At 41.7% G+C, this 25916-nt stretch overlaps 1 protein-coding gene across 3 annotated transcripts in view; it reads left to right on the top strand.

Moving 5' to 3' along the window:
* The window catches only part of DSCAML1 (DS cell adhesion molecule like 1), a 432791-nt gene that overhangs the window by 114502 nt on the left and 292373 nt on the right, over positions 1 to 25916 (top strand). For all 3 annotated transcript variants that reach the window (XM_082273392.1, XM_082273391.1, XM_082273393.1), the window contains exons 2-3: positions 7088 to 7405; positions 16235 to 16381. In XM_082273392.1, coding sequence (XP_082129518.1) covers positions 7088 to 7405; positions 16235 to 16381 — 465 coding nt within the window. The remainder of the gene's footprint in view (positions 1 to 7087; positions 7406 to 16234; positions 16382 to 25916) is intronic.

Genomic DNA, 25916 nt, shown 5'->3' with positions numbered 1-25916 from the left:
ATGACCAAAAGGCCACAACGATACAAAATACTTGGCTGAAAGAATATGTCTGATTAAAGGTCAACGCATTTCGCGGTAAGCTTCATCAGGACCAAAGACAGACAGGAATATTCTTCTCCAAATAGCACAAGGTGAGATTGGCTTTGGGCGGACATAGGGAATAGTCAAGGCCTGGGACACCAGAACGAGGTTCCTAGTAGAGGAGTGTGTACTATAAGTACAGCCAAGCCTGGCTTGAATACCCACTTCAAGATTAATCAAAGATGAGGAGAATCAACCAATTGGATATCACTCAAAGGTAAAAAAACATATATATATTTATCTGTATCCCTCAAGATTAGGGACCTCATCAGAGATGACAGGTCACTTGTCATAAGCCAAAAACTAGAGAGAAGTTGCCCATCAGCCGATGGACAGCATATTCCCCGATTGGGCGACACATTAATAAAATGTAATTTTTTTAACCAGTTGTGTCTTACGTCTATCTTATGATGTGCCCTTCAAGTCCACTAATTTTGTTCAGTTGGTTTTCCAACTGACAATTTTCTTTTTTGTCACCAAAACAAAACTGCTATTGTAGGAGATGAAAAGACTTCGGAGAAAAGCAGTAAGCTGTTGACTAAAGCAGGACATAAGATTTTTGTGGCCATTTTGTACAGCACTAGTACTTAGAGCATGTTCATGTTGCCAATTTTTTTTGACAATGGTGTAAAATTATAATTTACATGGAAAGCTTAATAACATGAATTTACAAATTGGCTTGTGTGGCATTTCTAATTTTTCTATCAAAGTTTTATTTAAATATTAAAAATATTTACAATAGAAATTCACATCTGTGAACTTTTACCGTGTGTGGGATTTGTCTTTAAGGCTAGGATTAGGCAGCTAAATTGCCTCACCTCAGAAAAGAGATCCATATTTGGATTGATTTTCAGAGGCTTTTGCATGGCAATGGGGGTGATGATGACACCCCACCACCTGTTTAACCTTGTAAATGCTGCACCAACATGCCGCAACTATGTGCAATGCACACAGTTGCAGAGCGTTTGCAGCATGTCCCTATTCCCCTAAATGGAACATGTACTAAATGGAACTGAATGGCACTTCCCACACCCCTACTCTTACTTACTAAAGTATCAATTCACAAAAACAATGCAGGTGGCATTCTCATTACCATGGTACACATTTATAAAACAGTTTCATCCAACATACACTGGTAGTGACTCAATTATTGACATTTAAAACCCATTTTTCAGAAAGATTCGACTGCGGTGATTGTTTGATGAAAGTCCTCTTCACTGCTTTATAATCTGCCCCTGTGCATTTTTTTAGCCTTCAAAAACTGTGTGTTTAGAATTACTAAAAATGTAATCTCTTGGATCTGCTGAATGTATTGCATATGTTTGTAGCTTGGATTGCTGCTGACTGTTTGTGCCACTCTCCTTTCGCTGCAGAACTGCCTCTCACCCTTAGCTTCCTTGCTGTGTAAGCAGAACAGGCTCTGTGTGAAATTAGCACCCACTACTTCCTCCTGGCAGTGCACTTGAGCCAATCAGAGAGCAGGAGAGCTTGAGCCAATGGAAGCTTTAGAGAGAGGACTTGCTGTACAGCAGTGGATCATGTTATAAGTAGTCCTTAAAGTGATTGTAAAGTCTATAAAAATAACAAACGTGTTATACTTACCTGCTCTGTTGCAGTGGATTTGCAAATAGTAGACCGGATCCCCCTCTTCTCGGCTTTGAGGGCACCCGACCCAAGTCACAGCCCTCTGTGTCCATTTAGACACGGCCCCACCCCCTCTCTTTCCTGATTGGCTAGCTGACTTTGATTGACAGCAGCAGTACACTCCTTTAGGAGGGAGAATGGGTAAGACACTCTTGGACATCGCTGGACAGAGAGGGACTTCGGGTAAGTGTTATGGCGGCCGAGAGGGGCTGCTGCATTAAGATAAAAAACTTTAAAACTCCTTTAAAGAGGCACTGCTCAGTACAAGTGAATGCAGACTAATGGCTGTAGAACTACAGGAACCTAATTCCCTGCATACAGAGGAAGAGAGGTTTTTCCCAGAGCAGAGCAGTGTGGGGAGTGAACAAAGGGAGATCTGTGCTGAGCTTGTGATGACTAGAGAGAGAGAGACTGAGCCACAGAGAGAGCTGCTTTTCCGCATCTGGAACTATGGAGCTTGCCCCTTTGTTGCCCACAGTTAATGCTTACCGAGACTGCCCCTATTTGACAGCCAATTAATCATCCTTTGTGTACAGTTTTAAAGAGACCGCTACATGTGCACTGCCAACAGAAGGGCCCCAAAAAAAGCTGGCCAACATTGACAATTAGACGCCAAGTACCTAACAGTCACCTTTTTCCAGTATTGCATACACCCATCCGCTATTGGGGCTTTATGTATAGAGTGCATTTAGGGACACTTTTTGGGTAGCTAATGCTGAGAGTAAGGTTTCTTTCTGCCATTTATGCTTTCATGGTTTATGGGGTTCATGACCTTATTTGAATAGATGTAGAATGAAATAAAAAAGAAAAAGTAATTTCCTCATACAGACCTAAGCCACATTATTAACCACCTGGTAGGTGAAATTGATGAAATTCTACCCAATGACACGCAATGCCAATCAACAGCAAGGCAATTCTTTCATTCTCCCATCAGACTCTGCCCAACAAAGTGCAAAACTCCTTGGCCATGTGCCTTTTGGTGAGAGTGGCAGGGGAGTGAGGAAGGAGTGTCCAATATGGCCTGACTTCAGTGTGGGCTCCAACAGATTTATGTACTGGTCCCACAGATACAGAAATCAAGTGCACGCACCTGCAATTTCCGTGCGGCACCCTGATGGGATTCTAAAGGGTATCTATGACACCCTATATGAATTCCTCTCACTTTAGCACTAGAAGAGGCCAACCGTATGGACTGCATATGTAATATATAATACGTTTAAATACAGTATATATGGGTGTTTTTTTTTTCTTTCCTCCTGTTGTTTCCAGTTGATCTAGGGTAAGCAATAAAATAATAAATTAGGCGTCTTGTTGAATTCTTTCATGCATGTACATACCTAGCTCAGTTCTATGTACACTCCAATTCTCCAAAGTGAAGCAACCACCCTTAGATGATGCTATTTCCGAGCCATCATCTCCTAGCATCAAGGGAGTTTGGGATCTATGATTTTAAAATTGAATAACATTATTTTACAATGTTTATTGTAATTTGTTTTTATTTCATCTATCTAGTTAACTTTACTAATTTATTACATTTGTAATATATAATATGACTTTTACTTTACAATGCTATTTTTTGGGCTGAATTAATAACATAAAGTAACTAATCTGGAATTTTTCTTCAGCAGAGCACACACATAAAAAAGTTTTTTTTTTTTTTCAGTAGAGCGGGAAGGACTAGAACTCCTTTATATTGTTGAGCACTCTTATTTTTATTGTTGCCTATTGGGTCACCAGGACAGAAAGTAAGGGGAAAATCCCAGAATTAAATTACAGACAACAATAATGATATAGGTGATTTATTTATTGCAGGTCAATATAGAGCACTAATGATTTACACAGTGCTTTGCATATCACACATTCACATTAGTCTCTGCTTTCAAGGAGCTTAGAATCTAAGGTCCCTATTGCACGGCACATGTATTCATGCATGCACACACCAATTTGGATAAGAGCTAGTTAACCTACCAGCATGTTTTTGGAATGTGTTAGGAAATGGGAGTACCCATGCAAGCACAGGGAGAACATTCAAACTCAGTGCAGATCGTATCCAGAACCACAGGCCCCAGTGCTGCAAGGCAGAAGAGCTAAGCCACTGTGTTGTCCAAGGGTTCTGTCTTTTTCTTTCTTTAAAAAAAAATAAAAAATACAGTGGTATAAAAGCAAAAGAAAAATTGGAATGTAATTCCACTTTAAATAGAGTCTTCCTTTAATATTCATGATATTGCAGTCTGCTTGCACACATGCTAATTAAATTGAGCCCAGAAAAGCTCTTAACCAGCTGAGGAGTAAGTTCTCACTTCTCCCACTACACAGCCAATGTTCCTACGTATACCCAGCATTGCGGGGTAACATAGGTGTACTCTTGAGACACGTTCGCTGGCCATTTATAGCAGACAGTTTTTCGGCACAGAATGTGCACACCCACATAAGGCACAGTTTAAAAATCCTGGCTCCACTAAGTTTAGCAAAACAGGCAATGTGTTCTATTGTTCTCTTTCATACTGCTATTCATTTTGTCCAATTTAAAATATGTTTTGAAATATATATTACTTTTTTGTAATTCCAAAAATAATTTTTTAGAACATTTATTCATAAACAAGCTTTGCTTAACCACTTCCCACCCAAGGTCATAGCCGTAATTCCTTGGGTTTCAGGGGTTATACCGAGATGATGCCTGCACCTACAGGCATCATCCCGATACCATTATTTTCAGCCGGGGATTCTCTACAAAGCGGAAGTGATCTGAGTGGCTAATTAGCCACTTGATCACTTCTGTAGATGGCGAAGGGGGGTCCCAACTCCCTTCCGGCTCCGCCTCTCCTGGGCTCTTCAGTCCCATCGCAGAGGCCAGGAGCGATGTGGCCGGTGACAATGGCTGCCTGGGACAGAGAGGGAGGAACTGACGTCGTTCCCTTCTCCCTGTAACCCTGGAATCCAGCAGCGATGAGTATTCATCACTTCCAGTTCCACCCCTTTGTTTACCTGGCCACCAGCGGCCAGGATCTCCGTATTGGATCTCAGTCCGATCGGCTGCATGGGGGGGGGGGGCAGAGGAGAGATTTGAGGTCTAATAGACCCCAAATCTCTCCATAAAGTGGACCTGTCAAGACCCATGCTATCACAAGGGATGTTGTTCATCCCTTGTGATAGCAATAAAGTTTGTACAAAAATAAAAAGTGTAAAAATTTTTTGTATACAATAAATAAGAAATACATTTAATGCGCCAACGTCCCACCGTGCTTACGCGCAAATGGGAACGCCTACGGTACTCTAGCACGCGCGTGTAAACGGTGGTCGCACCACACATGTGAGGTATTTTCGCGAACGTCGCTAAAGACGCTAGCGATAATCACGGTCTTCTCCCGGCGGGTCCGGCATCCCCTGTGGTTGCAGGAAAGAAATTTGCACTGTGTTTGGGCTGCCTAAGTGGGTTTAATTACCACCCCTAATTAGCCACAGAACTTGTGTAATTAATAATGTGTTTGGTTTTAAAGGGATAAGGTGGCAACCCTATGATATTTGTTTTGCAATTTTAATGGCAAAGCATTCCCAAAGCACTATAGGTTGGCTAAAAAGACATTAAACATAATTATCTTCCTTTCAATTCAAAACATTTCTATGGACCTTTTCTCAATAGGGACTCAAGTAATGGAGAGATGAGGCAGCTATCTTGGGCGCACTCATTTTAGCCGATGAACCTACCGGCTTGTTATTTAGATTGTGGGAGGAATCTGGAATACTAAGAGCACAGGATACCCATGCAAGCACAAGAACAAAATGCAAACTCCATAAAAATGATGTCTTAGTTGGAATTTGAAAAGAGAACCCCAGTGCTGCAAGGCAGAAGTGCTAACCACTAAGCCACTTTGCTGCCCAAAGACATTGAAACTTGGTACTGCGCCATCTAATAAGGGATGAGTCATTACTCCACTCAGTCCTGTGTACACATTTCACTGTGATCTATCAATTTTGAACAAGTTTGTGGACATGATGGATGGGATTTTAACAGCATCAGGAGAAAATCATAACAACATAAAATTTAAAAAGTTTATTATAAATCATGATTAAAAACTGATACAGAACTTAAAAGCATGAGAATGGATCATATATATATATATGTGTTTATTCCCCAGAGAACTACCTAAGTGGGGGTCTGAAGATTGCACCCCGACACGTTTCAACCTTATTAGTCTTCTTCAGGGGGTATTTGCAAGAAAGGGTAATTTTCTAGAAGACAAACAGCGTATTAACAAAATGACACTATATGGATACAATAATATACACCATAATATTGAAAAGTAATAAGTAGCATAACAAAACTTACAGTGCTGACTATACAGGCCAATCCAATAATGAGTGACCCCAAGAACCCAGGGAATGCATGTGAGAAAAGAGAATTTAGGAGACAAGTTGCCACTAAGGAAAAAAATACACACCAGTGAGTTAAAGTAGAACCACATAGGCATTCGACACCTAGGATGTAACCCCTCTGGAAGTAAAGAAGGAACTTCCATATGACCCGAATCATTCTCAAATGTATATCTCTCAAAATGATTGGGATGTATAAGGATCTTGGCAATAGATTTTTTCAAAACAGTGATATGGACAGGTCCCAAGTCAGCAAGCATCTTTAGTACCCTATGCCTGACATATGTTTTTTCAATTTGTGGACAAGTTTTTTTTTTTTTCCTTAAAGTGAGTGGTAGGGGGAGAGAGCGGTGAAAGGCAACTTGAGCTCCACCTGCTGGCAGGATAATAGGCTACATGATATTCACTAGCAATTTTTGCAATTTACCAAATAAAAGTTTTTTTACATTTTTATTTTATTTATTTTTTTTTTTGGTACTGCTCAATACACCATATCAGCCATAAAAATCATGAAAAACCCTATGTAAAAAACAACTATATGTTTTCTTTAAAATTAGTAAATTAGGTCCTCTAATATCCCTCAAGTAATCAATTTTAGGCAGTATAGGTATTTACTCCTTTATGATGCTAGGTCAATAAGCAGATTTCTGGAATAGGAATGAGAATATTAGCCTTTGTGTACTGTTATGTTATTTTTGTGCTATAAATACTACTTTACAGCTGTTTTTTATGAATCCCTATCCTTTGTATATTCACAAGCATATAATGTGAAGATGTGTAGCGAAGAACCTAAAAAACATGGAGATGAGAAGTGTTGAAATCCTAGTTGTGCCATTGTCAGTTCTATGCAGATGACAAAGTTCTATTCAGTGTGAATTGTGCACTTATTTGTCAATGGCTTTTTTGATCAATATAGATTATTCTTTGTAAAAATGAACTTTTGCTTTTTCATATCCTTTCATTAACGTAACTTTTCTCTCTCTCTCTACAGCTTGCTCGGAGGATGCTGGCACAAGTCTATACTTTGTGAACACTTCCTTGCTACAGATCACCTTTTCCAGTACAGTGGGGGTGTTCATCCCCTGCCCTGCCGCCGGATCTCCCAGCGCCACACTCCGATGGTACCTGGGGACAGGAGATGACATTTATGACGTGCCTCACATTAGGCACGTCCATGCCAATGGCACTCTCCAGCTATTCCCCTTCTCCCAGTCCGCTTTCAATAGCTTTATACACGACAATGACTATTTCTGTACAGCCGAGAACTCTGCCGGCAAAATACGAAGTCCAAACATCCGCGTCAAAGCTGGTAAGTAAAACGCTTTTATGTCTTCGTGGTAAAAAAAAAAAAATGGTCACACATACCTGATGAGCCAGCAGCAAAATGTACATTGTCTTAAAGCTGAAATCTGGGAAAAAAAGTCTACACTTGTGAGGTTCCCCACATAATCTACAGTGCTTAAATTCTTGTTTTTGTCCATTAAAAAGCAGTTCTACTTGCCTTATCCCTCACTCCCACAGACTTTCTTCCTGTGCGGCCGGTCCCCTGAAGCCGCTTCTATTCACCGCTCCTCTTCGCCGCTCCGTGGGTTGCACACTGATGTCATCATGTACAATGCAGGACCAAGAGTGCTACATTGTAAATGATGATGCCAAGGGCCTACAAACAAACCAGAGTGTCAGAGGGAAAAGGAAAGTGCTGGCTACTAGGGGAGTGAAGGATAAGTGCTGTGCCCAAGGAGGGCATGTCGTATAGGGTTCTTACGTATAGGGTTCTTATAGGGTTCTTACTTATGCAGTTCGAGGGGCTCCAGAATCTATATTCTGAATGGAGAAAACTGGTTTTGCAGTTTTTACCAGGACTGATAACTTCTAGATTGGGTTCTGGAGTCTGGAGACTTTGAAGAGTTTTGGAACGGAAGAAGCTTGTAACCCTATGTCCATGTTATACTGAAGACCAGCAGTCTGACAGTGCAGTTGTGCCCAGCCCTTTTATCAAGGGGCTGGCTTTGAATCAGGGCTCCTTTTTCCTGAAGACAAGCTGCTGCAGGAGTATATGGGTGTAGAGAGGCATTAAGAGACTGGTTACCCTTGGCTTAAAGTAGAACTAAAGGTAAAACTTTTTTTTAGTTTTATATAGAGTGGAGAGGGATTAGAGCCCCTTTCGATTTTTTTTTGCTGTCTGTTCAACCTCTATATTTGTCATATTTACCATTATCATTAAAAGGGAAAGTAAAAAAAAATTCCCAAATGATGGGTTGTTCCCAGAAAAGTAATAGAGGGTGCATCTTCCCATGGGGACACTAGTTCTGGTGACCTAGGGGGGCCCAAAGGATTCCCGTAATTCGCAGGAATTTCCTCTCACTTCCTTTGTCTCCAGTGGGGCATCCCCCAGGTGGATCTGTTGGCGTCCCGGCTCAACAGAAAGATGCAGAGGTTTGTGGCTCAGTCACGGGATCCTCTGGCAGACGCCACAGATGCGCTGGTGGTCCCGTGGGGTCAGTATTGTCTGATTTATGCCTTCCCTCATCTCAAGCTACTGCCAAGACTTCTACACAGGATTGAGGCAGAAGGGATTGTGGTCATCTTAGTGGCCCCGGACTTGCCTTGCTGGGCTTGGTACGTCGATCTGGTGCGGCTGGTCACTGACGTTCCTTGGAAACTTCCTCTCAGGGGGGATCTGTTGTCCCAAGGGCCAATCTTCCATCCTGCTTTACAGTCACTGACATTGACGGCTTGGCTGTTGAACGCCAGGTGCTGATGGATAGAGATTTGTCTGAGTCGATGATTCTAATGCTGTTAAAAGCTAGGAAATCTACTTCTAAAAAGATCTACCATCGTACGGAGTTCCAGTCTTTTTTTTTTTTGTTTATTAAAAGTCAGCAGCTACAAATAGTGTAGCTGCTGACTTTTAATAAACAGCCACTCACCTGTCCCATGATCCAGTGGTGTACTCACCCCAGCTGTGTTCACCCCCTGTCCTCCCTCGGCAGCGGCGGCATCTCTACCATGGACACCTGGCTGTGACAGCTAGTGGCTTCACAGCGGGGTGCCCACTGTGCATGTGCTCTGAGACTGGTCCCAAAGTCTTCTAGGACCTGTCACGTGTCCCAGAAGACTTTGGGAAGGAGAATTTCCACTTACGATCGCCCCAGGTGACCGTAACCGAAGTGGGAGCAGGTTCCTGTCAAAATTGGGTACCTGCTCCCCCCCCCCCTTCTTCCAAAAGCTCAGTTTCACCTAAAAGTGGAGCTTCTGCCCTAAGGACCCCCAGGTCACCGGAACTAGTGTTCCCATCTATTACTTTTCTGGGGACAACCCAAAATTTTAGATTTTCTTTCACTTTTACTTTCAATGATAGGACAAATAGAGGGGGTGAATCTATTAACGGGGACGCAGACAGCAATAAAAACTGACAGGTGTTCTAATCTCTCTCCACTCTATCCAAAACTAAAATTAAAGATCTTTCTTTAGTTCTACTTTAAGTTGATAAAAGGCTGAAACTGTGTTATGCCATGGATTCATTAAATTAAAAAAAAAAAAATAGAATAAAGTCAGCGTGTGGCATGGTCGGTTGCTGTAGTGGGCCCCCAGAAAAGAATGCTTTTTTTTTTTTTGGTTATTTAAAATAGTCCTGAATAGGATTAACAAAGTTCATGTTGGTCCAAATTCATAGGCTGATCCTACTAAGAGACTTGCTTACAATAATCTTGCAAAGTACTGGAGATAACTAAGGATACCAGCGGTTGATGAAATCATACAGTTTGTTATGTAAGACTGTTCCTAGACTTAATGGTTTGTAAAGATTTAGCTAATTTCCTCAAATATTACACCATTTATTAGCCAACAACAATTCTAATTTCCAGCATAACAGAAGATCATTTCAGGCTGACAGTTGCACAGGAGTTGGACAGTAGAATCATTGTGAAATCTGTGCAAAATCTGCTGTACACATAGTACTTACAATCAGAATGGCACATGATTTCCAGAAAAATTATCAGATTTTTAAATAGCAGCTGAGTGTTGTCAAAATTTTACAGTTGTCTGCTCCTTGTTCAAATTTTCATTGGATGCAAAATGGTTCAGTCTGTGGCCAGGCCTATGTCTGAGAGCCTGAGGCTACTGGGAATGTTTGGCGGAATGGCTTTTGACAGACTTTCAGATGAAGATTAGTGACAATGACAGATCCTTTCTGAATGTTGAAACATGGCTGAGAGAAATACATATTATTTGGTGGTCGCTGACCTCAATACTTTCTCATATTGACCCTTAACAAGCATGTAGCTAGAGAAGTCAAAAGAAAGTAAGAGATTGGCATACTTGTTTTGCTTCAATTTAATACTGGCCCCCTTCACACTCTCCCTCACTCCACTGTGCACTGGTGAGTGGCAGAAGAAGAAGCCTTGTGGACTATGCAGAATACCTGAGCCGCCACTAAGCACCAGCACTATCACATCAGAGGAAGAGAAGTGAGTCTTATGCCCCATGATACCTGGTTATGTTACTTCATGCAAATAGAGCAATGGGGGAGCAAAAGGAAGGGGAATATATTCAGTCAGGGGGTTGCCATTAAAGTGTATATTCTCTATTTGAGCAAAGAACGGGAGCGCTTTACTCTTCATTGCATATTGTGGTATCTACTAGAACACTGTCCCTCAACAGTTTTTAAGTCAAGACACTCTTTAAAATTATGGATAATTTTGAGGCACCCCATTGTAATAGTTCTACATAATGCAGCAACATCCACACATAGGACACCCCACATTAGTGGCATGGGCGTCCGCAGAACTTTTTTCAGAGGGGGCATCTTTTTAAGGTCACCCATGCTCCGCTTATTTTCACCTCCATAGATCCCCCTTTAGAACAGGCCAGTCCAGGGTCCTCTTTAGAGCAGGGTCCCCCATAGATCCCCCTTTAGAGCAGGGTCCCCCATAGATCCCCTTTAGCGCAGGGTCCCCCATAGAACCCCCTTTATAGCAGGGTCCCCATATATTCCCCTCTTAGAACAGGCCAGGAAATTTCCAGGGGGGTTACTTTCCCCCCTTGCCCCCCCTTGCGGACGCCCATGATTAGAGGTGATTTATGCTTCCCAAGCAAATATACCTTTGCACACTGGTACTGACTAGTATTCTAGTGTTTCATTTCTCCCTTAATTTCTGTCCCTCACTCTGCTAATGTGACCCCATTACTAATGGAGAGGGAAAGTGGGTGGGTAAACAAGGATGCTGTGCAAGCACCCAATGTCTTCCTTATCAATCAATCAATTCGGACACCATGAGCTTGCAGGTTGCATTGATGGTTTTGTCAAGGCAGGCTTGATCCCCCTGCTGGCTTGTGTACAATTTTTGGTACATTTTTAGGCATTTTTCCAAGGCACCACTAATGAAACCTAAAGGAACCCCAGTTGAAAAACACTGTACTCAAAGCTTTCCAGAATACAGCAACAGTATAGTGACTGTTACACCGTTATTTCTATTTTACTAATGCCATAGGTCACACTCTGGCATTGTCCAAACCCAGGACTGAATATAGCTACCACAAATGGCATCCATTGCTGGACACCTATATTTTTAGGTCCTATCTATTTTTGGAACTTTATATATGCACTACCAGGTATTTTATTGTTTTTCAACTAGGCCCACAGATTTTACATTCAAGTGTTTGTTACACTCAAAGATTATTCTGGAATATGTCCCTGGAGAGTAGTGACTAGAAAGCCTGTATTTTAGCCTGCACAGTGTAGACTGGGCAAAACATAGCTTGGAGGAGATTATCCTTTAGAAGTATGTTATTTGCCATTTTGTATGTAGAAGAGATTAGAATTGAAGAATACATTCACCTTTACAAAAAAAAATAAAATAATAAATGCACATTTTTTTGTTGGCTGCCTTTAAAGCATTGCACCTACAATCGGCACATCCTGGGAGTAATGCCACGGTCCTGCAGATTGTCTGTATAGCCGTCTGCCTGTACCTCTGATATAGGCAGGCAGTTACTGAATAACAGGGAGCTCAATGAACTACCTAGAGCGCTCAACAGCACCCTAGGTAGTACATTGAGAACTAAAAGCTGACAACTGCAAAGGATGTTGGGACCTGTAGTTTTCACATTCACAAAACTCTGCAAGTGATGTTTTTTTCAGCGGCGGGGGGGGGGGGGGGGGTATGGGGCAGGAATCCCCTGCTCACTGTCAGAACGTGGGATCGGAGGGGTGTGGTGTCTGGTTCATCTGTAACATGGGAATATGGGTGTAACATGTTAGAAAAGGTGAACTTATCCTTTAAGTGGCATTGACTAGTGGTTCTCTTATTGAGACCAGGGCCTGGTAAATTCTTCCAAAACCTTCTGTGTCCCTTCAGTAAAAATAAATAAATTGTATTCCCACAATAAACATATGAGAATACAAAATATGTATTGAAAGAAAGGCTCTGTATCGTGCTGGCTTTCATTGTGGGGGGATGAAGGTTTTGCATGGAGTTAGGGGATTCTGCAGCAGACTTTGTGGACCTCTAGGAGTTTAGGGCCTGGGGGAAGCTGTGGCAGATGGAGTCTCTGGAGTGGGCTGGAGATTTTGCGGGGTTAATGTGAGCAACTTTAGGTGTTTGGGGAACACTAATGGGGACAGTATGAAGGGATGGAGGCTCTGCAGCAGGCTAGGGGGCACTGTAGGAGGCTAGGAGCATTGTTAGATGTTGGTGTGCACTGTGGAAACTAAGGGTTCTTAGGGGGTCTGGGGGCACTGCAAGGGATTGAGGGGCACTGTGCGCAGCTAAAGGAGCTTGGAGGCACTGTTGGGAGTTAGGGGATAGTTGGTGGCCCACAAGGAGGGAGGCTGCAGCATGACAATGGACCACTGCTCAGTGGCTGAGAACCACTGGTTTACAGTTTATCCCAGTGTTTAATTTTGCCTCCCTTATATAGAGAGGAGACTAGATGCAGGGCTGTCTTTAACACAGGGCAAAAGGGGCAGCTGCCCTTGGCCCAGTCATTGTTGTGGGACCCAAAGCAGCTGCCTCTTGAGCCCACACTGCCTGCAAATAGTTGATAAGTGCATTTGGGAGGGCCAAAGAAAATGTTTGCCCAGGGTCCAATCAATAATAAAGATGGCCCTGACTAGATGAATGGTTTGAAAGGGGGTGACCCAACGCTGGATGAAGGGAAACTGATGCCCTAAGCACAGCCTACTTTGGCCCCTCCATTGCTTAACTGACAAAACATTAAGACTTAATAAATGCTGAAAGTGAAATAAACGTTTGAACACTTATAAACCTTTTCTTCCAGTTCAGGCCCAGGCCAGACCTCGCAACTACAGTATATTGAAAAAAAAGTTTACATTTTTCTTCTGTAACAGATTGGATATTGATCAAAATCAAGCAACTAAATGAGGCTCTTAATTTAGAAAAGATGAGGGAAATTATATCTTTGATAAATAATGGTTTAAATAATTTTTACTGTATATTTGTTTTCGCACATGATGTTTGCAAATTCACACTTTTGATGTTAAGCAAAAGTGAAAAAATTACTAAAAACCCTTTTGTTTAAACATTCTCACTTTGGTGTTAATAATTTTTCACTTTGAACTTAAAACCCTGCAAGCAAGTGAGAGAACTTGCAGCGTGGGATGTAAAAAAAACAGAGGTCATGGCACTCAGATCTCAGTAAGCATGCATCTGTGGAGGGGAAGGGCTGGCTAGGTAAGCTCAAGGCACTGTTTTATTCAATGCTAACTGTAAAACTTAACAATAATCAATGAAAAAAATAATAATTATATTAATTATGAAGAGAAAATGTTTAGAAAGTTACTGAATTTTACTGATTACTGAAGGATTCTGTCCAGCAATTTTCATCATTTGCTAGACAGCATAGCTAGAAGGGTGACACCATTTTTTTTAAAGAAATATATAGGTGTCACCTTCCTACTGACTGGACAGTGAAAGAGCAGATAAAGGCTCATAGGTCATCGCCTCTGCTCTGCTCCTGATGTCCACATGTTTTCTGTATATGTGGGCTGATGGGCTCCTACTGATGGGCCCCCAGGAGCTGATGGGCTCCTACTGCCCTTCTCACCTCCCAGTCTGATAGCTGTACTACAAGAGATGGATGTAGGCTGGTATCAAGACAGATACTTATAATAGTTGTATGTAAGTAAGTTGAGTTTAGCTTTAAACTATTCATGTAGACCCTTCTTGCCAGAGGGTCCAGAATAAAACATCTAAAACAGGTAAGATGCCATTTTTATTTTTTTTCAATAAGTTATACTATGTGAATGGGGATATGTACCAAAAATACTGTAAATATGTGTTACCCTAATATGGGACAAAAGTGGAAATATCCTTTAAGGGAAAAAAAATGCCTTTTTTATTTTGGTTATGTATGGTAATTGACAAATTCTACAAAGTAACAGAGCAAAGTATCTGCAAGCTGTGTTATTGACTTAGGCTTGAAGTAGCTTTGTACAGCAAAATGGGATTCAGCACCATGGAAAGCTACAGCTGAAGTGGCTGAATTCCCTGTGTGGCCAACTTCACTATATAGTTCTGATCTATACTGTGTTTTCTGTTTGTATAGCACTGTAAATCCTCGTAGACATGGGCCGAATGTCCGGCGGCATCGGCTGGATCAATAGAAACTGGCCGACATTTAGCCTGTGTGTACTGCAGGCGGTCCAACAGAAGCTGGCCGTTCGGGCGGCTACTGTCGAAGGAGCATGACCAAAAAAGTCAGCACTCTGAGAACACTGACAGAGTGTTCAGGTAAGGGGCTGTCCCCCTGTCAGAACACAATAGAACAGTGGGGGAGATCCCTGTACTAACAGATTGGGATCAACCGGAGCTGTCTTTTTTTTTTTTCATTTAGCCTGCTGAGTTAAATGAAAAAAAAAAAAAATAGGAGTGTGTTCTAGGCTAAACAGGTTTGTCTTGGCGCCTCATTTAGCCCTTTCATTACTTCTTCATGTCCCTAACTTAATGAGACCCCAGTTTTTTCAAGATCAAATCTTCTCTACTTAAACCTAGTACACACTACAATTTTTATTTATTTTTTTTTCATTCAAACCAGTGGACTGAATGAAAAAAAACTGAAAGCTCAGGCCGGAGCTGATGTACTAACAATCTGATGTTAGTGCAGCGATCTCTTCTGCTGTTCTATTGTGTTCTGACAGGGGCACACCCCAGAATACTCATGTACGTATGAATACTCATACTCATACTGGTCAGCGCTGTTAGCCATTGGCTGAGAGTGGTGATAGGGTGTCGGTCGGCAGATGTTTTCAGTCATGCCCCTTCTACAGAAGCCGGCCCAGCTGCAGTACACATGTGCAGAATGTCTCTAATGTTTCTATTGAACCCGGCCGATGCCGCCCAACATTTGGGCCGTGTATATGGGGCTTTAGTGTTGTGGTTGACTAGCTAATATGTACTGTATCTTAAGTCAAAATGTTTTTGTTTTGGATTATGAGAGTGTTAAAACCCCTGTAAGCTTTTCTATTGCTATTGGCGTCCCTCTTGCGATAGCCACATCACAGAAAGAGATCTGAAATCTGCCCCCCCCCCCAAAAAAAAAACCGAATAGAAGGAAAATCCGTCATTTTGAGATATTTCCTCTCACTTTCGATTGTGTCCTAGGAACAGAGAGTGAAGGAGAGTAAATCCAAAATGACACGGCAAAAAAAAAAAAAAAAGAAAGCAATATTGTTGAGAAAATAAAACATAGTAGCAAATATTGTATTTTTGCTTATTATTGTCAATCAATGAGTTGCTTTAATTTTATTAATTTATTTTGGATTATGTACAACCCACTGCATAACTAATGAAGCCCTCCTATGGACCTGTGTTTTATCTTGTTTGACATCTTCCAATAGGGACACTTTTTCCAGTGACAGCTGTCCTAGAGGAGATTTTCCCTCACTTTAGATATATTATCTATCACTTCCTGTTGTATCTTCAAGACAGGAAGTGAAGAGAAATCTCCCCAATGGCACACAGCAAAGAAAAAAATAACCTGTCTAAGGTTCTAACCTTTCCCCTCTCTTCCAAACTAAAACAAAACATTAACTTTAAATGCACTACTTTCTTTTTGAATATCTTTAGCACAAGTAACATGTGCCTGCAGTATTTACTTACCGCAATTTGTGTTCTAGTTTTCAGGGAGCCGTACACAGTGCGGGTGGAGGATCAGAGCGCCATGCGTGGCAGTGCTGCTGTATTCAAGTGCCTCACTCAGCCCTCTGTCCAGGAGTATGTCAGTGTGGTATCCTGGGAGAAGGACACCGTGTCCCTCATATCAGGTATGTCACCCGTCTATGTATAGAAATGTTATCCTTGCACAATAGTGCTTTTCTTAGACATGTAAAACATTTGATGGCCTATTTACAGCACAACACAATTGATGTATTGCCATTTTCTTCAGCAGAAATCTTGATTAGGACAGTTCTCTCTATTTATAAAGTCATCCTGGGCAGTTTTCCTAATTTAATTTTGCTATGTTTCTATGGAAGTGAAAAAAAGTAACCAAAGTATTTCTATTTTAATTTACAAAGGCTTTGTTTTGCGTTTTTTGATTTCACTGAGAACTTATAATAAACCTGACTAAGGCTAGGTTCACACCAGCTCATACAGTAAATTGTATCATTTTACTGTGCGGGTTAGTAACCACGCCGGCTCCATTGGGAAGCAGTGCGATGCATGGTGTGTTGTGCTGCTGTGCAGTAACATGGGATAAATTGTATCATTTTACTGTGCGGGTTAGTAACCACGCCGGCTCCATTGGGAAGCAGTGTGATGCATGGTGTGTTGTGCTGCTGTGCAGTAACATGGGATAAATTGTATCATTTTACTGTGCGGGTTAGTAACCACGCCGGCTCCATTGGGAAGCAGTGCGATGCATGGTGTGTTGTGCTGCTGTGCAGTAACATGGGGTAAATTGTATCATTTTACTGTGCGGGTTAGTAACCACGCCGGCTCCATCGGGAAGCAGTGCGATGCATGGTGTGTTGTGCTGCTGTGCAGTAACATGGGTTACCATCCAGTGCAGACATGCTGTATTTTACTGCAACTCGTCAGCATTGCAGTGTAAATGGGGCTCATAGAAAACAATTGACCTATGTTTATTCAGTGAGTAAAAAGAAGGTCAGCGCTGAAAGTGTGAATAAGCCCACAATCTGTTATTATCAATGTACGTAACTAAGAAAAGGAATTTTCTTCAAGGCTGCCTTTTTTAAAACTGAACTGAAAGGACACATTTGAGTGAGGCATCCCAAGCACTGCAAGGTTTAAAATCGTGTTTGTCTAGGGAACACACAAAAGTAGTTTTACTTACCTGGTCCTTGCTGCAACATTGGTCCCCGCAGCTTCTTCTCCCCTGCATTCTGGTGGTTGGATGCTTTGATGTCATCAAGTCCTAAGCAGTGCCCATAGTCCTGCATTTGACATGAGGATGCAGAGCAGTGGCGGCCCGTCCATTGGGGGCGCAGGGGCACCGCCCCCCCATCCATGCATCCGGCCCCCTAATCTACATGAAGGGCACCGGATGCATGGATTCCAATGGGGGATTTTTTGTTTTTTGAAGCACGTAATTAGAGCCAGAGGCTCTAATAGGCTTCAAAAAAGGGTGGGCTCTGGGCGCAGAGCACTGCGCCCTGAGCCCACACAGTTGTGTGACAATAGCGAATGAATATTCGCTATTGCTACACTGATTCTCCTCCCGGCCAATCAGGAAGCGGGTCCTGAGACCTGTTTCCCGATTGGCCGGAAAGAGAAGGCATCCTATTGGCCAAGTAGGTGAGAGGAGACGGCCGCCGAGAGGGAACATGAAGACTGAGGGGAAAGCCCTACATATAAAGTGTATAAATACAATAATAGTAAAAAAAAATTAAAGTGATTTTGTAAAATTCATTAATATAGTGAAAAGAGTCCCATCCAATTCATTAAAAAAAGTCCCAATATAGTGCAAAACCGCAAATCCAATGCAAATGGAAAAGTGCCAGTGTCTCAGCGATCAATCCCATGTCTGTGCACACCTTCACCAACTAATGGATGGCTGCTCACCTCGAATACTCAAATTCACCTCACCTCAAATTCTGACCCTTGTGTTACCAAGGGATATATTCCTGTATATGATGATCAAAAATTCTCCAATTGCTGACGAACTCTCAGTCATAATAAGCTCAGAAAAATCCCAGGCAAAATGCAAAAAAGAGGGACAAGATCTAATGCTCTCTGTATGGTACTTTATTGGAAACAATGTAAAGAGATAAACTTACATTAGCAAGCACAATCAGCTGTGCGAGCTATGACAGATGATTTTCTCAGTAAGGAAACAGACAGTGAAATGGCATACAATAGTAGGCTACACCCCCTATACGCGTTGCGTCATCAGTAGGGGGATGCAGAGGGACAGTCCACCGCTGGAGTGTAGGGACTTGGTAAGGAAAACTACTTTTCCCATGTCCTAGACATAAAAGGTCATTTAATCCTTGCAGTGCAGGCACAAAAAATGTTTTTGTCTTTATATATATGTACACACACACTGTATGTGTGTGGTAAATGATGATATACCTATAAATATGCTAACAATGTTGAATATGTGAAGTCTTTTCGCCACCTTTTGAGAAAAGATTTGGATATTTTTGTTATTTTTTTCAGGAGTATATTAGTCTGCATTAAATATAATGGTATATTCCTTTTCAGCTTCTCTGTGTTAGATTTCTTTTCTGCTTGAGTGCTGAATATGAAGCTTCCCATGATGTTGTACAGAATGTAATGTCTATTTTTACAACTGTTGCATGAATATATATAATTTGCTTCTTAAGTTGATTGTATTTGTTCAGAAATACCTACAGTGTTAGCAATATTTGTCACATTTCTTGTTAGATGTGTTGCTGATAGTGACAGTAGATAGGTTGACAACAGTGTGTGTAGGTAGAAGCCTTTTTGAAGTGCATCAAAACTTATGGCAATATAAGGTCTTCCAGTTCAAAGTAAAATTTCTGCTGACTGAACTGAACATGTACTAAAAAATGTACCAGCATATGTTGAACATTAGAATTACGTTTATCAAAAGGATAGGGCAGTAAAAGCACTCACTGAATTTGCTTTGCATTCCATGCCTCTTACTACCAATTAACGTGAACCGTCTGCTAAGCTATAGACAGATATACATTTAAATTATTCTTAACACACACAAAAATAGCTTTAAAACAAGCCCATATTGATGTCTGTAGCTGCAGGAACTGTGGGGAAATTCATCCTCAGATTAACAATAGATATGCTGAAGACCATGAACTTGGCTCTCTCAACAGCTTAGCTTACCCTGCTCCCCCTTCCCAGAGTTTCTACTCTTTTCATATGGCAAATTAGAAAGCTGGAAGGCTGCTTGAGTCACTGCTGGGAGAGGAGAGCAGGGTGAGCTGAGCTGCTGAGGGCTTAATGACTTTTCTGCTTTTGCTGTGAACTTTGAGGATGAGCTGCTCAACAATGCCTGCATCTACAGAGGTAAGTGGAGTCTTGCTCTATTACTGTCAGTTAAAGAATATTTTTTGAAGATTTTGGCACCAGGCAGGTCGACAGCAAAGTTCTCAGAGCAAACATTCTGTAGGTAAGTAAATATTCTGAGGGCGAGAAGGATGGCCTAGAACTATACAGTAAACTAGCAGATCTGTATATTGCTAAAAGAGAATACTGGTTGAACTGACTTTATTTAAATGTGGTTAAAAAAAAAAATATATATATATATATATATATATATATATATATATATATATATATATATACAAAAGTGAGTACACCCCTCACATTTTTGTAAATATTTTATTATATCTTTTCATGTGACCACACTGAAGAAATTACACTTTGCTACAATGTAGTGAGTGTACAGCTTGAATAACAGTGTAAATTTGCTGTCCCCTCAAAGTAACTCAACACACAGCCATTAATGTCTAAACCGCTGGCAACAAAAGTGAGTACACCCCTAAGTGAAAAAGTCCAAATTGGGCCTAATTAGCCATTTTCCCTTCCCGGTGTCATGCGACTCGTTAGCGTTACAAGGTCTCAGATGTGAATGGAGAGCAGGTGTGTTAAATTTGGTGTTATCGCTCTCACATTCTCATACTGATCACTGGAAGTTCAACATGGCGCCTCATGGCAAAGAACTCTCTACGGATCCAAAAAAATAATTATTGCTTTACATAAAGATTGCCAAGACCCTGAAACTGAGCTGCAGCATGGTGGCAAAGACCATACAGTAGTTTAATAGGACAGGTTCCACTCAGGACAGGCCTCGCCATGGTCTAAAGAAGTTGAATGCACCTGCTCAGCGTCATATCCAGAGGTTGTCTTTGGGAAATAGATGTATGAGTGCTGCCAGCATTGCTGCAAAGGTTGAAGGGGTGGTGGGTTAGCCTGTCAGTGCTCAGACCATACTCCACACACTGCATCAAATTGGTCTGCATGGCTGGTGCTCCAGAAGGAGGCCTCTTGTAAAGATAATGCACAAGAAAGCCTGCAAACAGTTTGCTGAAGAAAAGCAAACTAAGGACATGGGTTACTTGAACCATGTCCTGTGGTCTGATGAGACCAAGATAAACAAATTTGGTTCAGATGGTGTCAAGCGTGTGTGGCGGCAACCAGGTGAGGAGTACAAAAACAAGAGTGTCTTGCCTACAGTCAAGCATGGTGGTGGGAGTGTCATGGTCTGGGGCTTAATGAGTGCTGCCGGCACTGGGGAGCTACAGTTCATTGAGGGAACCATGTATGCCAACATGACCATGCCAACATGCCAACATATCCAACAAAACGACACCAAACACACCTCCAAGACTACCACTGCCTTGTTAAAGAAGCTGAGGGTAAAGGTGATGGACTGACCAAGCATGTCTCCCAACCTAAACCCTATTGAGCATCTGTGGGGCATCCTCAAACAGAATGTGGAGGAGCGCAAGGTCTATAACATCCACCAGCTCCGTGATGTCATGGAGGATTATTAGAGAGCTCCAGTGGCAGCCTGTGAAGCTCTAGTGAACTCCATGCCCAAGAGGGTTAAGGCAGTGCTGCAAAATAATGGTGGCCACACAAAATATTGATACTTTGGGCCCAATTTGGATATTTTCACTTAGGGGGTTTACTCACTTTTGTTGCCAATGGTTTAGACATTAATGGCTGTGTGTTGAGTTATTTTGAGAGGACAGCACATTTACACTGTTATACAAGCTGTACACTCACTACTTTACATTGTAGCAAAGTGTAATTTCTTCAGTGTTGTCACATGAAAAGATATAATAAAATATTTACAAACATGAGAGGGGTGTACTCACTTTTGTGAGATACTGTGTGTGTATATATATATATATATATATATATATATATATATATATATATACTGTATGTATATATATAATTTATCTATCTCTAAAACCTCAACCAACACAAATTAAAAAAACATGTGCATGGGGTTCCACTGGCCTTGCTATATGACTATAATACATCCTTAGAGCTATCACCTAATTTGAGAACTGGGTGCTCATGCTTTTCCGTTATCCTTTTAGAGATTGTGCTGTCTTTAGTAAGTAGCTAGGCAGAGCAATCACTTCTCACTGCACTTAATTAATATGTGTGGGAATATAATAAAACAATTCAACTTTGGCATAGATCTGTCAACTGAAAGTGTTAAGGGTTTATTGTATTCTTAGATGAATGAAAAGCTTTCATGAATGTAGGTGAATACATTTAAAGACATTGTTATTTTGAATATTCATACTACATGATTACCAGTCTTTCCCAGCCTTTGATGTGTTTTGGTATAACTGTTCCCATACCGTAACCTCACCATACCTTGTGATTCACATTGTAGTAATATTGTCTTTTCATCTAAGTTATGGCCAGCCCAAAATTTCTGACCATCTTGGGTTGAACATGCGACTCTTATTGATTTTAAAATGAACAACTGTGTACCTGTTCATAAACCAGTTAATTCAGGCTGAATTTTGGTCTCTAGTGGTTCATCATACACTGGTGCGCCTTATGGTCCAATTAAACAATGTTTTAGCTGGACATTTATAATTTAATGAAGAACTGATTATAAGTGGGAAGCTAAGTGTAAACTCATTGTGGAACTGGGGGTTACAGAAGGCAAGGAGTGATCTGTTTGCAGATTTTTGGGGAGAAAGGGAAGAGTGGGAACCTATCATGGGCCAGGAAAGAGAAAAGAGGAGGTTGAATGGTGAGGGGACCTATATGGACTTAAAGGTGAAGGGAAAGATAGAAGCAGCAGATTGACACATGGATGTAGACTAGAAGAATGTAGAGGAGGCAGAGTAAATTGATCATGGCACACCATGGAAGGGAAGGAGAAGTAGCAGTGAAAGCGGAGTTCCGGCCACAAAATCGACATAATCGATTTTGGACCATCCGCTTGCTTTTGGTCACCTGAAAAACAAATTGATAGTTACGATTTTTTTTTTTTTTGTTTACTTACCTTGTTATTAAAGAAAAATATACTCACCTTTCTTCCACTTCCTCTCTCTGAGGCCGCGGCCCGCGCCGTCACTTCCTCTTTGCATTGATTCCTGGGAGCTGAACGTCATCGCTCCCAGGAATCAATGCGCCTGCACCGGCCCTGCTCGTCACTTCCGGTGCGGGTGCTCATTCCCTGCTAAACAGCTTCTGGGCATGCCTAGAAGCTTTGGAGGGATGACGCGCCCGTACCGGAAGTGACGAGCGGGGCCGGTGAAGGCAGATTCTGGGAGAAGAGGACACGGAAGAGGACGCAGAAGAGGACGCGCTGGCTTCAGCTGCCCACATCAGAGATGGCAGCGCTGGAGAAGAAGTTTTCAAGGTAAGTATTTCTTCTAAAAGGTAAGTGCAACCTGGGACAGTACAGAGGCTATCCATTGTGGAATGTACTAGCCCTGACTGTTCTTAGGGGTATTTTTATTGAAAAAACATTTTCGTGGCCGGAACTCTGCTTTAATTTTATAACATTTAGATAAGCAGAGTAGAAGCCAACACGGGAAGAAAGGATGATGCAGAGTATGCTCGAGTTACCAGAAGAGTGAGAGAAAACAGAAGTAGAAGATCACGAACAAAGGGGAAGATTGAGGAGACAGCCTATGAGCCGATGAAGGAAAGGGGCAACTAAACAAAATAATTGAGGCATGAAAGAGTGAAGGAGAGAAACGGCAGTGGGATCTTGTTCCAGCCCAGAGATAGAAGAGGCTTAGCATAATCTGAACATGGACTATTGGCTGGTAAGGTAGATTGGGTCTAAACAGGGTTGAGAGGCAGAGGAGAAAATAAAAATTGCTGGGGAGGAAGAAGTTAGAGCTAATTGTGGGTTGGTGATAGAGAAGACAGTGTAAGAACTGGTTGTTGCTGAGGGGTGTGAGGTAGAGAGGAGACGCAGCTAATCTTGTTCCCCTGGGAAAAGATGCAGAGGAGCTCATTAACTGCAATGTAAGTGAAAGCAGAGAGGTAGCTGAGCAGAATTCACAAACTGTCTCATTGCAAAGGACCCCTAGGTGCATTCTATGTATGAACTGGCATTCTTTGCATCTGCTGGTAGCAATTTCAAATCTTTATAAAATGTACAGTAAATGTTAAAAGGCCATCCATCTCCATGAATTAAGGCCTGTTGGCTAAAAAGAGGTACAGGTTTGCTCAGTTGTGTCCAAAAACGTCAATAAGGAAGTCATTGTTTACATTAGAAGAGCAGTGAAGAGGTACTGGGGCTAATTTACTAATGGCAAATAGACTGTGCACTTTGCAAAGTGCAGTTGCCTCAGCGCTTGGTAAATGAGCAGAAGCTCTGCTGACTTCAATTATTCAATCTTGTGAAAGCTACGATGATTTATTTATTTATTTATTTATTTTTATTTTCCTTGCACGTGATTGGGTATTCTTTGCAAAGTGAAGTTTTACCTAATATATTAAGCTCTGGAGCAACTGCACTTGTAGAGTGCAACTGTACTTTACAAAGCGCACCGTCTATTTTCCTGTGGGCCAGTGATGATAGCAGCTGTCTGTAGTAATTGGAAAAAAAAAATATCGAAGATATTTTAGACAGCATTCCTGTAAATATGTTTTCACCCATAGGCTCATTGCCTTTGATATATGCAGATGATAAATATAAGAAAGAAAAAGGTTTTTATATCAAACAATGGGGTTAATTTACTAAAACTGGAGCACTCAGAATCTGGTGCAGCTGAGCATGGTAGCCAATCAGTTTCTAACTTCGGCTTGTTCAATTAAGTTTTGACAATAAAACCCGGAAGCTGATTAGACTCTTTGCAGAGCTGTACTAAATTCTACATGGTTCAGTTTTCAGTTCTAGAAATCCTCTTACCCCCCCCCCCCCCAATGTATTGTTTAAGGTTCCTTTCACACGAGTGATCCGATCAGATGCGCCTGTCAGGTTTTTGGGCCGATCTGATCGGATTCTCCATGCATCCCTATGGGGCAGCGGATGTCAGGGGAGACATGTTTGCTGACACCCGCTGCCTTCCGCATCCGATCCTGTCCGTGAAATCCGGACGAATGGAAACCCTATTTTCCATCCGTCCAGGGGATCGGATGAGAGCGGAGAGAGCGGACAGGCGGTCCACTCTCATCCGATTCCCCCATAGAGATGCATGGGACTCTGTCACCTCCCTCTCCACACACAGAGCGGAGAGGGAGATGTCACCTGCCTGCTCAGCGGGGATCTGTGTATCGCTGAGCAGCACGGATCCACCTACGGAGGTGGACCGTGTGAAAGACGCCATAGTGGAATGGCACTATGTTAGTTTGTTACTTAAGCCTCCTACAAAGCAAATAAATGATAAATAAATTAGAATTAACTATTCAAAAAATAGGTAAATACGTAAGACCATGACCCAAACCAATCAGAGGGTGGAAGGGACTATTCTTTCCACTTCAGCATTAATAAGTGAGAACATCCAGTGCTTGTCTTGTTCTTGAATAAATGTCAACCGTAGAAAAAGGTGTCAACACCAAAGTTTGACAAGCAACTTCAGCACAAGCATCACGAAGAGTAGGTCAGCTGAAGACAAGTGCTTTGCTGAATGGAAACAATGGAAATGAATGGAAAAGTGTAGTATGGTAACACATTATTATTACACACAAGATACCCAAGTCTTTACTAAGGAAGAACGAAATGATTAGCATTGTGTAGAGGTCATTATTAGGGTTCAAGTACAGAACGGAGTTGCCTGTTCCTTTAGAAGGAGTCAGACCATTGACATATTTTTTCCTTTTTGGATATCTGTCTTACTCTTCTGTTACTCAGTTATCATTTCAGTATGTCATAACTAATAGGCTTGGACATCTTCCATTTCATGCGTATGAGCGGCTGTAAAATTCAGGATCTTGATATACTTGAGTTTATAGCAGAATCCATGACATTCCAATGAAACTGCTTTTGTGTTTAGAGATATATCTGTATAAATTTTCAATGTGGTTCGTATATTTGCATAATTCAGCTTTAAATATGATTTACACAGGTGGCTAATTATTTCCTATATCCTCTGTTTATCTCATAAGATTCCCAAAAAGAGAATACAAGATAACAAGCTGTCCTTTCATGTAGTGACCCCCTTTGACCCTCCAGTTTCTCTGCTGTTGGAGTTTGGGGCTAGAGGAGTATTTGGGGCTGTGGGGAGGAATATTAGGCACATAGCAATCTTCCCCGTGAGGCCTGGCGTGATTTTTATCTCATCACCATGGAAACGGAAAAGGAAGGTGCGAGTTGTTTTCATTTTCTGCGTTAATTCAGATATTCAGATGAAGTTATGAGCCGTGCATGGAAATGAGGGAGAGAGACGGAGGGATAAG

Source organism: Pelophylax lessonae, assembly GCF_965119305.1.
Source record: "Pelophylax lessonae genome assembly, chromosome: 12".
NCBI lineage: Eukaryota > Metazoa > Chordata > Amphibia > Anura > Ranidae > Pelophylax > Pelophylax lessonae.
Note: the sequence above shows the minus strand (reverse complement) of the source record. Positions and strands in the feature narration are given on the sequence as shown.